The sequence below is a fragment of the Amblyomma mixtum genome, chromosome 3 (genome assembly GCF_055824585.1).
Source record: "Amblyomma mixtum isolate Tamu chromosome 3, ASM5582458v1, whole genome shotgun sequence".
In the NCBI taxonomy this organism is placed as follows: Eukaryota; Metazoa; Arthropoda; class Arachnida; order Ixodida; family Ixodidae; genus Amblyomma; species Amblyomma mixtum.
The window spans coordinates 419817530-419830471 of NC_143014.1; the positions used below are offsets into that span (position 1 = coordinate 419817530).

Genomic DNA, 12942 nt, shown 5'->3' on the forward strand with positions numbered 1-12942 from the left:
TCCTTGGATTATGCGCCTATTACCGGCGATTCGTCAAGAACTTTTCGCGCATCGCTGAACCTTTGACCCAACTTACCAAGGCTGACGTGCCTTTTAAATGGGAAAGGCCGCAAGAGGAAGCTTTCAACGAACTGAAGCGCCGCTTACAGTCCCCTCCTGTGCTCGGGCACTTTGATGAAAACGCCGAAACCGAAGTTCATACCGATGCAAGCAGTGTGGGCTTAGGAGCGGTCCTCGTTCAGAAAAATGGCAGACAGGAGAAGGTTATCGCGTACGCTAGCCGTTCACTGTCGAAAGCCGAGGCCAACTACTCGACCACCGAGAAAGAATGTCTCGCCATTATTTGGGCCACGTCGAAATTTCGCCCCTACCTGTACGGACGACCATTCAAGGTTGTGAGCGATCACCATGCTCTGTGCTGGCTAGCCAATTTGAAAGATCCCTCCGGCCGCCTTGCTCGTTGGAGCCTGCGCCTTCAAGAATTCGACATAACTGTAGTCTACAAATCTGGCCGCAAGCATTCCGATGCAGACTGCTTGTCGCGAGCCCCCGTCGACGCAGCACCAGAAGAGGAAGACGACGACGCTTTCTTAGGACCAGTAAGCGCGAGCAGTTTCGCGCAGCAGCAGCGCTCGGATCCTGAGTTGCAAAGCCTGGTTGATTATCTGCAAGGCAAGACCGCATCGCCTCCCCGAGGGTTCAAGCGCCAACTGTCGTCCTTCGTCCTTCACAATAATGTCCTCCTGAAGAAGAACTTCGCGCCCAACAGGACAGTGCATCTTCTTGTCGTGCCCAAAAATCTCAGGCAAGAAATTATGCAGGCATGTCATGATGAGCCGACTGCAGGACATCTCGGGATTGCTCGCACGTTGCACCGCATCCAGGAGAAGTACTATTGGCCGCGGCTAGCTACCGACGTTTCGCATTACGTGAAAACGTGCCGTGAGTGCCAACGACGCAAAACGCCTCCGACTAGACCAGCCGGACTCCTGAACCCCATACCACCGCCAACTAAGCCCTTTCAGCAAATCGGGATGGACCTACTCGGCCCCTTTCCTACTTCATCATCAGGTAACAAGTGGATCATCGTGGCCACCGACTACATGACCCGCTACGCCGAAGCAAAAGCGTTGCCTAGTGGTACCGCAACAGAAGTTGCAAAATTTTTTGTCGAACAAATTCTCCTCCGACACGGCGCACCCGAAGTACTCATCACAGACAGAGGAACAGCATTTACAGCGGAACTGACGCAAGCCATTTTAAAGTACAGCCAGACAAGTCATCGGAGGACAACTGCCTATCATCCGCAAACCAACGGACTCACAGAGCGTCTGAACAAGACCATCGCAGACATGCTCTCCATGTTCATCGACGCCGAACACAAGACGTGGGACTCTATTCTGCCCTACGTGATCTTCGCCTATAATACTGCCACCCAGGAGACAACCAGGTTTACTCCATTCCAGCTGGTATACGGCAGGAAGCCCACAACAACACTCGACGCAATGCTCCCGCACGTTTCCGACGAAGACAACCTCGAAGTCGCCGCCTACCTTCATCGCGCCGAGGAAGCCCGAAGACTTGCACGGCTTCGCATTCAAGACCAGCAGCACACCGACGCCCGACGCTACAATCTGCGCCGACGAGACACGCATTACAAGCCAGGTGATCGGGTTTGGATATGGACGCCAGTTCGCCGCCGCGGATTGAGCGAAAAGTTGCTGCGACGCTACTTTGGCCCGTACAGGGTTCTCCGTCGCATCGGTGACCTCGACTATGAAGTCATCCCCGACGGCACGACAGCATCTCAGCGACGCCGCCCACGCCCGGAAGTCGTACATGTCGTACGCCTGAAGCCATATTATGAACGCTGAAGGACTCGAAGTTTAATTCTCCGTGTTTATTTTCATTTTAAAGCATCGAGACGATGCTTCTTTGGAAGGGGGGTAATGCCACGTATCATTGCAGTGTTTGTTCGTTCACGCTCAAGGCAGCAGGAAAGGGTAGTTATCACTTTTGTTCGTGGCGCGCGAAGCGACCAGACTAATCTCGATCGTTCGCAGCCATGAAAGGCTGCATCTAGGTTTTTCCAGATTACCGTAGATGATTTTGACCTGTTATCTGGAAGTTTCCTTGCCGGCTTTAAATTGAGCGATGCCGCGAGCGGCGGACATTCGTAGTTCGACGACCGCCGAGAGCGCCTGTTGCTTACGCCGCCGCCGAGTGATTCAGTTCTTTTGAGGGCGCAAGTCAGCCCAAATAAAGAGCTTCGTTTGCAAGTATTTCTGGTGTCTTCCTGACCGCTGGACTGCCGTCACTACAACGTGACAATATGATAGTACAACTCCTGCGCATTGTTCATAAAAGTTTGGGCACAGGAAAAAATAAAATTTTTAGTAACTTTTTTACAGAGGCCAGTTTAGCAGAAGTTAGGAAAATTAAAAGCGTTGTCAAACGACGCGAATATTTTTCCCCCAGAAATAGTCAGCAGAACTGCTTTTGACTGATCATTAAAAAGACAATTTTTTTTTTATTCGGAGAAGATCGAGCGCGAACTTTGGAGCGTTTGGCATGCAACTCAATGGAAACGAGTCACTGCTTATGAGGTACACTCGATTTCTTTTATGCGAAGCATATTAACGTAGGTTTCGGGCCTTCGCGCGACGCCCGGCGGTGGCCACCATTGACCTTGAAGTGAGATCACATGATGTGACGTCACGTGATGACGTCACACCGGCTGCAGATGGGGCCTCATATCGCGCCGTCGGACGTAGCCCGGCGGAGGCCTCCACGCTTCGGTTCGCGCCGTCGCGCGCGACGCGGCGGCGGCGCCACCATCGCTGCATCACGTGATATGTGACGTCACCATAAAAGCGGGCATTCTTAGCACTCAATAGCTGGCCCCATCGACACCTACAATATACTTATTCCTGATTCACTTATGTCAACGACATCTAAACGGAATTCATCATATCACGGCTATGGTTTTCGTAGCTGCTCTGGAAGAATGCACACTGCATTTCTCTTTCATTTGAAGTTACTCTTCACTACGCCTTATCTTCGTGTCAAAGACAACTTGAAATACTGAGTGTGCTTTGAGAAACATTTCAACCCCAGTCAGGTAATAATAGAAACAGTTGTTGAAGAACCACCGGTTGGTGGTTCTTCACTTCTGACTTGAATTGTGAAGTGAAGAACCACCGACTTCAGACTTGAAGCGCACTTCAGACTTGAATTCTCGTTGCCTTAGCAACACAGGTCTCTGACGCAATATGTACACACTAGTACATATGGAATCACTAACTAAGCTGTGGGCCTCAAGATGACTTGTGCTCACTGGAAAAGAAAAATGAATTGAAAGCTGCTCTCGAATTTCACCCCGCTTAGTCACCGGCGAGTGAAAATCCAGCGTTATTCTTTCCAATGCAAGCGAATGTTTTCTTACTGAAGTTGAAGATGGACTGAATGTCTTTTGCCGAGCAGGCGGACGGGACGCACATTCCGAAGAAACCGGGGAAGTCTTCTACGACGTTCTCGATCTCTCCTAGAAGGTAACGCTGCGAGGATCAAAAGTGGTGTTACAACACGCTAAGAAGAAAACAAGGATAAAAATTTGCGCAAGTGCAAGCGTGATGGCTGGTTGCGCTTGAGATTTCATTTCGTTTCATTTTATTAATTTACCCCTAGGCCAAAGTCATCACAGAGGGGGAGTGTTGAAAAAGGAAGAGACAAACACTACAGAAAACTAAATCTCCTGTACAAACACATACTAAGTTAGAAAGAGCCTGAGCAGACAAGAGAAAGGAAACGAGGTGGTCCATATGGCACACATGACGGAACCATGAAGCCGGCAGCCACGATAAGGTAATTAGTTTTTTGAGATAACTGATTACAAAGCAGAAGAAAAAACAACCACGTGCCGTTAGTGGGATCCGAACCCACGGCTTCCGAATATCGTGTCTGGTGCTCTACGAGCTGAGCTACAGCGACGGCTGTGCGATCTTCCACTTTTAAGGGCATTTATGTGTAATGTAGTCGAGCTTTGAGAGTGTTTACCAGCGCCATCCTCGTGCATAACGGCGGACGTGGACAACCTGTTTTACCTCGAGTGCCACGTAGGAAAGAGATCTAATAGTGAGGGCAGAAGCAGTGCGAGAACCCTCTTATGCTACCTACGCATCAAGACTGGTAGAATCGAGGCTTTTTTTAGCGATTCAGCAGTAAAAAGAAAGGAAAACAGGCGCTCGTTATGACATATGACGGAACCCAACAGTCACTGAAACCAAAAAGCATAGGGGATGCATTTATTATATTTTCGGATCTTCATGAATGGGAGCTTATTAGGATAATTATTTTTACAGTTAACTGATTAGCAAGGAGAAGAGAAAACAACCACCTGCCGCCGATGGAATCTCAACCCAAGATCTGCGAATTTCGCTTCCAGTGCTCTACGGCGACGGCTGTCCGACGACAGCTAGGGCGACTGCTGTCCACTCTCGTGCTTTAGGGGTTATTGATGTGTAGCGTAACCGAACCATGACAGTGTTAACCAGCGAGTGTTCACGGAAGCTTCCGTCATGTATGCAATAAAGATCAAGCCCCTCTTTCCCCTTTCCTTGCCTGCTTAGTCGCTAACGAGGGCCTCGATTCTGACAGTCTTGATGCCGTAAGTGGCATAAGAGGGTTCTCGCCGAGCTTCCGCCCTCACCATTCGATCACGCTCCTATGTGAAACTCGCGGTAAAACAGGATGTTTGGGGCCGCCGCGGTGTCTCAGTGGTTATGGTGCTCGGCTGCTGACCCGAAAGACGCAGGTTCGATCCCGGCCGCGGCGGCTAGAATTTCTTTGGAGGAGAAATTCTAAAGGCCCGTGTACTGTGCGATGTCAGTGCACGTTAAAGAACCCCAGGTGGTCCAAAATTTCCTGAGCCCTCCACTACGGCGTCTTTCATAGCCTTAGTCGCTTTGGGACGTTAAGCCCCATAAACCATAAAACAAAACACGATGTCTACGTCCGCCGCTACAGGCGAGTGTGGCGCTGGTTAACACTCTCAAGTTTCGATTAGACTAAAGACAAATACCCTCCCAGTTAAGGACAACGCAGTTAGCTATGGAAAGAAAAATTACAGGTGTGACGTTAAGAGACCGGAAGCGGGCGGTGTGGGTAAGAGAACAAAGACGGGTAAATGACGCTCTAGTCGAAATCAAGAGGAAGAAATGGGCTTGGGCAGGGCATGTAATCCGAAGGCAAGATAATTCCGCTGGTCCTTGAGGGTAGCGGTGTGAATTCCAAGAGAAGGCAAGCGTAACAGGGGGCGGCAGAAAGTTAGGTGGTCGGGGGAGATTAAGATGCTTACAGCGATACGGTAGCCTCTGGTGGCAAAGGACAGGGATAATTGAAGAGACCTGGGAGAGGTCTTTGCCCTGCAGTGGGCGTAGTCAGACTGATGATGATGGCATTATGAAATAATCCTCTAAGCAGAAGATTGGTCAGCGGTCAACGTAGGTCGGTTGTTAGAGCACCGATGCGAAATTCGGAGTTTCTGTGTTGGGATCCCTCTAAGGGCATGTGTTTTTTTTTTCGTTCTGCTTTCTAACAGATTCCTGACTCTCATGCTGTTAAGAAGAAGAGAAAGCTGGGCGAGTTGGTTGTAATCAATTTTTTAACAGCGTAATAAAGACGACGTGTTGTGAACGTGTTGTTGCGATGTGTTGTTGTGTGTGTAAACGTCGTCGTCTTTTTCGCACTGTTAAAAAATGGATCACATGCTATGCATGTAGCACTGATGTAGCACTGATGCACAGAGAGCAATTTGTCTATGCTAACAATCATTCTTCTCCACGTAACCCGGTCATTTCAGGTGTTCCCCAAGGTTTTACGAATTGGAAAAACAGCGCAATCAAAGACGAGACACAAGAGAAGGACAAAACACCAGCGCTGACTAACAACCAAATGGTTTATTGCTACAGGCAGTCACGTATTTGCCCTCTTCTGGAATTCCCCAAGGTACAGTCCTAGGACCTTTGCTTTTCCTCATATATATTAACGATCTTCCTTCCAGTATTTCCTCTACCATCCGTTTATTTGCTGACGATTGTGTAATTTACCGCCCAATCACTAACAGTACTGACGCTGGCATTCTTCAACAAGATCTTAACCGAATCCAAACTTGGTGCGAACGTTGGTTAATGTCTCTCAATATTTCCAAAACATGTTTAATCTCATTCCATCGTCGGCAGATGCATACTCCATCTAAATACACTCTTTTCGGTTCAGAAGTATCGTCCGTCTCTTCCTGTAAGTACCTGGGTATTACTGTAACACAAAACCTAACATGGTCATCTCATATCACGAACATCGCTAACGAAGCTAATCGTACCCTTGGTTTCATACGGCGCAATCTACGTTTTGCCACCCCATCCATCAAATCATTAGCATACATAACTTTTGTCCGTCCTAAACTAGAATATGCTTCGGCAATATGGGATCCTCACCAGTCTAACCTCTCTTTAACCTTAGAAGAAATACAAAATCGAGCTATTCGTTTCATTTATTCTGACTGTTCGTACTACACTAGTGTGTCTGCCTTAAAAACTAAAGCTAACTTACCCAGCCTTGAAACGCGACGAAAAATTTCTCGATAGTGCCTCTTTCATATGTTTTATCATTCATCTTTAGCAGAATCAGTCATATCACCTGCTTATCGCCTCTCAAGCCGTATTAACCACCATAAGGCCGTCTACGCCCCCACCGCAAGAACTACCGCTCATTCTCGATCTTTTTTCGTCACGTCATCCCGGGACTGGAATGATCTACCACAGGACGCCGTGCATCACATCAACGCCATCCATTTTAAGAACGCCATCAAGACCATTATTGTTTAACTGTCATGCCCATCCCTCATGTAATGCCCCATACCAGGGGCCTTTGAGGTATCAAATAAAAAAAATAAAAATATAACAGCCTCGAAGGTTCCAATATAAGCTTGTAAGCCAAATCCAGCAATTCAGTGGTTAATTAATTGGTTTAATTAACTGGAAGATTAACCGCGACGCATACTGTTTCCATTTGGTCTGTACTCGTGGTATAAACTACGTTCAAGACAGCTTCCGTACACTTCTCATAGCATTTAATTAAAACGTCGTAAAAGTTTATTTTGGAACACTACAAGTTTAAGGCCCGAGGAGTTCCGACAACGTGATGTTGAGCTCTCGGCAAAAACGCTGAGGTTGAACGTAGACTAATTATATAGCTGGTAGGAAATTGGCTGCCTCGTTTTCCTGCGACTCCCAGATTTTGTCGATCGTGTATTGCCCAGAAAACGCCGTGCACAGCTAGGAAGAATAATCGCGCTGCCACGTCACCATGTACTGTTTAAGAACGCTGCAGATCTATTTGCGCTCAGCTAAATGCTGAGCATAACTGCGCAGCTCGCTAGCAGAAAAAACGTTCGAGATCACTGCGGCGACCCGCACTGGGCAAATGCGAAAGCACTGATGCCTCCTCCACACTCGTCGCCTGTCTTTGCCCCAGTTTACACTGTTTGCCTGTCTTTTTGCCTCTTTTTCTCTCTCTTTTCCCAGTTTGCCTCTCTTTCTACTTCTTCCAGTTTAGACGCCTACCGCTATTTTCCCGTCCTCGCAAAATATGCATCTCCAGAGCTATTTTGGCATCTTTGGCCTCTAATGCATTAACTAATCTTTTCAGATAGGTCAAATTTTCTGTACAACGACATTTTTTTATCCCCTGTCACGCGGTTGCTTTTTTTCCCGCAATTTTCATGTGCAGTACTGCTTTCGCGACCTCGCACTATATCGACGTCCGATACTATTAGGACCTCTAAGTAATATTTTTAGCACTAATCAATTGACTACGTGCTCCACATCGACCAAATTTTTACGTGCATCATCCTCACATCATCCTCTGTCACACACAATCATTCTTTTTCGCTTAACTCTCACACGAAGGGAGAAATCGCTGCCGACATGCTTTGCAGACACGAAATCGTCTACATAGCCAAGTAATGCTTCCGCATTATTACGACTCGCGCGTCACTATTAACTGGACAGCGTTAAGGGTACCGCGCCGCAGGATTCCGGCGTCGCCGTTGTAAGCGCCCAACAGGCGGCGAGCGTCCTTGAGAGAGGCGCGGAAAGTTTTCACTCGTCGCGGAGGCCGCTTAGGGGCGCTGCAAAAGCTGTGCCGTCACTGCTCTTCAATCAAGGAGGGGGGCTCGCGCTTTCTGAGGTACGCATCGGGTTCTAGTCTTTATTCTTGCAATGTTGTTGTCATCACCAACTGCCCGGCCTCTCGCGTGTTCCTCTGGCAGTTTCTCGCGCTGTACTTTGGAAGCCGTCGTCTTCATCACATTCCATCCGTGCTCATGGAAACCCATCAGCCTGCAACAATGCTACCGCATTGTCCACTGTTAATGGCAATTAAGCAACTAAAAACAAACTGCATGCATTATCGCGTCACAATCTTAAGACGGAGCTTAAATGCGCGAGCTTTTTGCCTCACGGACCAGGTGCTCATTGATTTCTTTCACCGGACTGCAGCACTGATGGCTTAGACAGCCTGGTTCGAAGTGGCGCCGCGGCAGCGGATGAAGTATACTACTACAGGTAGTGGACAAGCGCCATTTAATAATGCGATACACCTCTTATTTACTATTTACTATTCAGTTCACTTATCAGTTAATCAGTGCATCAATCGGGGATAGCACCGGTCAGGGACATAGCAAAATTATAAAGCAAGACGTCTTAGAGCTACGCTTACCACTGGGGCAGTAACCTTGGCTTCAAATTGACACCGCATGCAGGGGCGTTTTCAAACAGCCCCCCAACCTCAGCAGGCAATCATTTCTGCTTGTCACTTTCATTCAAACGGGACCGCCGTAGCCGCATATTTAACACTCTGCCTGGTGAAGCGTAGTGCGCTGAAAGTCACATGGCCGCTAAACCGCCAGAGACGTTGGCTCAAAAAATATTCTAGGATGAAAAGTACATGCACTCCCATCAGTAGTTCTCGCTGGGCCTTTATGTTAGAATTCTAGTTTAGTTCTATTCTATTTCATTCATTCTACTGCTAGTCCTTGGCTCAGCCGAAGTCCTGCTATTGCTAGGCCGAGCGAGCCAGTGAGACGGAGTATAGAGAAGGAACAGAACTGGATCAAAAGACCGTTCTTTTATTGCATTCTCAGTCTCTATAGTAGGCATACAATCATGGAAGCTTTAATATTTTCGTTCTGCTCACGGCAAACCGTGCAGCATCAGAAGCTGGAGGCGGCATTTAAGCTCAGCCTTAAATGTAGGACGCGACAGCTTAATGGGCTAATTCCCATATATTAAGAAGGTCCTTGTCTGCTTTACTTTCATAGATCCCTCTGAGTCCTCATTCCCTCCTGGCGTCGTGGTGCAGCGGTTAAAAGAAGCGCCACTGCCCTGCGATGGCAGGTGCTCTCAGCGGTGTCTTTCGCGCGGTCCAGGTTGCTATTTTCCAGCAAGCAATCATTAATTTAACTGCCACCTGCCACTGAAGCAGTTTGCTCACTATCCGGTGGGCAGGTTCTGATGGCGCCACAAGATCAGGTGACCTAGGTGGCCCACCAAACTGCCTATATTGCCCTCTGGGCACCAACTCCCAGAGTCATCCTCCTGATCTGTCGCTCAGAACGCTGACAGTGACAACGCCGGCACCATATTTTCTGGACAACGGGGTCTTTAACGCTATCAATACTTGCGTCGCTGCAGCACTGATGACGACTGCAGCTGCTCTGACTTAAGCGCGCAGCTTCAGCCAACGACTCATGTGTACGTTTATTTAACACTGGGTCATTATTTAGTGATGATTATTTTTCCGATTCACCATTTTGTTCTCTACTTATTGGTAGCTTCTTCTGGCGACGTCAACGCTGATATCTCTCACGTCGTATCAGTGTCCGACTGTCGAATGAAAGTAACTGTTGATAAAGGTCTGAGAAACAAAAGAACATCAGTAAACCGGCAAGGGACCTTCAAAAAATTTTCCATTTGATATTTCACCTCCAGCGTCCGGTAATATTGTTTATAATCACATAGTCATTCTTTAGCGTCCTTATTTGTGAGCTAGACGGTTACGAGCTGTGAGTGTTTCTATCAATTTCTTTCGTATATCGTCTGCTGCTCGTAAGCATCCTGTTTTCTCACTGAATCTCAGCAAAAATACTGTGTGTCGCCCTAAAGGCAATATCAAGACTGCCTGATGCATGCCACACATGGAATTTGAGATTCCATGTGACGGAAGTTCTTTTATACTATGCTCGTAGTAGCAGAAGCGCATTTTTTCATCTGTTGCGGCCAAAGGCACACTCACGTCGTCGCCGAGGATGCCGTCGACGAGGTCCAGCATGTTGGCCGAGGCGCGACCTTCATCGACAGCGCTGAGGATCTCGCGGAGACCGATCCGGTAGCGGATCTTGCAGAAGCTGCCTTGGACGAAGCCCACGTGCCAGGGCCTCTGGCGAGAGTCCTTACCACTCACGTTCAGGTAAGCGTGCGCCTTGAGGCACTCGGTCTGCGAGCCGACGCTCGAGAAGGCGCCCTCGAGGATGCCCGGCTCTGGCTTAGCCGTCGCGTCCACCACTGCGCAGACGGCGCCCACGTTATCGTGCGAGAACTTTGCACTGCAAGCCCACCTCAGTGGGCATCAGCACATGACTTAATTATTCATGTAGTAGTGTTAGTTTTACCTAACTAATCTAAATTAAAAATAAAAGTCTTAATCCGGCACTAAAGGTTCAGCGTAGTACTTTTGCAACATATGCCTGCTGTCGGTGTTCACGCACGTAAGAGTTAAGTTCCCGAGAATAAACGCTTTCCGGAAAAACGTTTAGTAGTATTAGTGTTGTCTTCGTAACGCAAGCAATGTTTTGGAGTAAATATAAGCGCACAGGACAAGGAAATGCAAGATACACAGGACAAAGCGCTGACTTGTAAATGGAGTTTATTGACGGCATGGAAGCATACAAATACTGAAGCGAGTGCACCAAAACAGAGAGAAGAAGAGCTCAACGCATGTGCGAGCCATTTCAATCCAGGAACGTCATTTGCTTACCCGAGAGATTAACTGGGGGTGTACTGACGGATTCGAGTGCCTTATTGCGAATCATTCTTGCTTCCATAATCTCGCGCACATGTGGTCTATTGCTCCTCGCTTCAAACGTGCACTCACTGAACAAAGGCTCGGAAGTATTGGTAGGGCAGTCATGGCAATTCTCCGGCAGCTGGCCGTTTCATTGCTGTGTTGCATTACGGCTGTGTTCCACTTGTCTCTCATTTAGGCATCTGTCATTCTGTACGATGTATACTATATGCTAAGTCAATGGAATGCGATAAACCACACCTGTTGTGCACTCAACAAACTTCCTCAGATGCTTCTTTTTACACTCCCTTTGGCTGCTGATAAACCGGTACGTCATCTTACACTATTTCGACAATATTTCTAAGGCAGAGAAAACCAACCTGAGATTTCTAAGCAAACGTACTTTTTACTGAGTATTCACAGAAATAAGTTGTCAAAAGTAATTAAACTTTCAAGCTGGACTCAAACTAATGTCGAAATCATTCAGCCTTCTGGTCAAAGAGAAAAAGAGGTGGTGTTACAGTCTCTCTGAAAGTTCGTTTCTTGTCATGTTGCTTTGTCTTGTGATGTGTTGCGTATGTTTAGAAAACGTCAAAGAAGGTCACTTTTTTGCTGCCCTCCGCACTACATAAACTACTGCCTAGGCAGTCCAGGGCTATGCTCTAAAGGGTCAACGTCTGTGGCTGAAGCATTCACTGCTGAGTGTGCCCTCATGAATCAGTAAGCAAAAAAAAGTCAGTCATGCTCGTCCACCTTTGTGATGCCTTGGTATAATTATAGCAGATGGATCTCACAGAGAGATGACTTCTACGGAAGCGGAAAATGGCCCTTGCAGCGTTTTTAAATTGCTGTTTTGGTGTGAACTTGACAGACCCGTTGCTCTGACCCAATGTCAGCACTAGAGCGCCTCCAACACAAGCTCCCTTGAACGAATTTATCCTTTGATCGTTAATAGGGACAAGAAACAAACGAAAAACTCAAATGAAAATGAGCGACGAGATGGTTCCCGTGGCAGCATTGTCACATTGAAGGCCGTGGAGCTTCTGGTGACTACGCAGTAGGTTTCCATGCTCAAGAAGCTCAGGCAGGCGTACCGTGAATGACACCTCCAGAAGGATGCAGTTTCGCAGAGTACATTGCAGCACAGCACTCCGCATCTGTCTACTCAGCAGCTATGCTGTAATATATGGCGCCTGTTGCGAAAGAAGGCCACTCGCTTGGATCCACTGCGAACCGACTCGGCCTCCGCGCCGGCACGGCTACACAAGATACACGGTGCTGCGACGAATCTGTACTTGAGCAGTGCCGCACTTAGGAATGTCCAACATTTCTCCTCTAATGTGTCCAAGTTCGAATGACTAAAGTAAGAACCTTCCTGTGCAACCATGGGAAGCGGCAACCAAGGCAGGCGGTGCAACCAGCGAAGGTGGGATGTGCCTTCGGAAAGCGTTGTTCGCCAATTTATAGAACTATTTATTACACCGCTAACACCATTAAACAAATATAAAAAATTAAGGCTAAGCATGATGGCAACTGCCACCACTCCGATTCAAAGGGGACGCTCTCATCCGTCCGTCCGTCCGTCCGTCCGTCCGTCCGTCCGTCCGTCCGTCCGTCCATCCATCCATCCATCCATCCATCCATCCATCCATCCATCTATCCATCTTGCCGATTTTCACGAAATCGACTCTATACTGCGCTGACGCCGCGAAATAGTCAAAGAAAGGTTGGCGCGCTCAGAACCGAGCCTCTTGCTAAGTTGTCTGTGTTGTTCATGCGCAGGCTCAGACGTTGTCCGAGCTTTAAAGTATATCCTATGTG

At 47.9% G+C, this 12942-nt stretch overlaps 1 protein-coding gene across 1 annotated transcript in view; it reads right to left on the reverse strand.

The window, feature by feature from the left end:
- The window catches only part of LOC149357865 (O-acyltransferase like protein-like), a 78816-nt gene that overhangs the window by 52624 nt on the left and 13250 nt on the right, over window positions 1-12942 (reverse strand). The window contains exons 2-3 of the mRNA XM_089577982.1: window positions 10354-10622; window positions 3446-3557 (exon numbers count right to left, since the gene is read on the reverse strand). Of these exons, the coding sequence (XP_089434108.1) occupies window positions 3446-3557; window positions 10354-10622 (381 nt within the window). The remainder of the gene's footprint in view (window positions 1-3445; window positions 3558-10353; window positions 10623-12942) is intronic.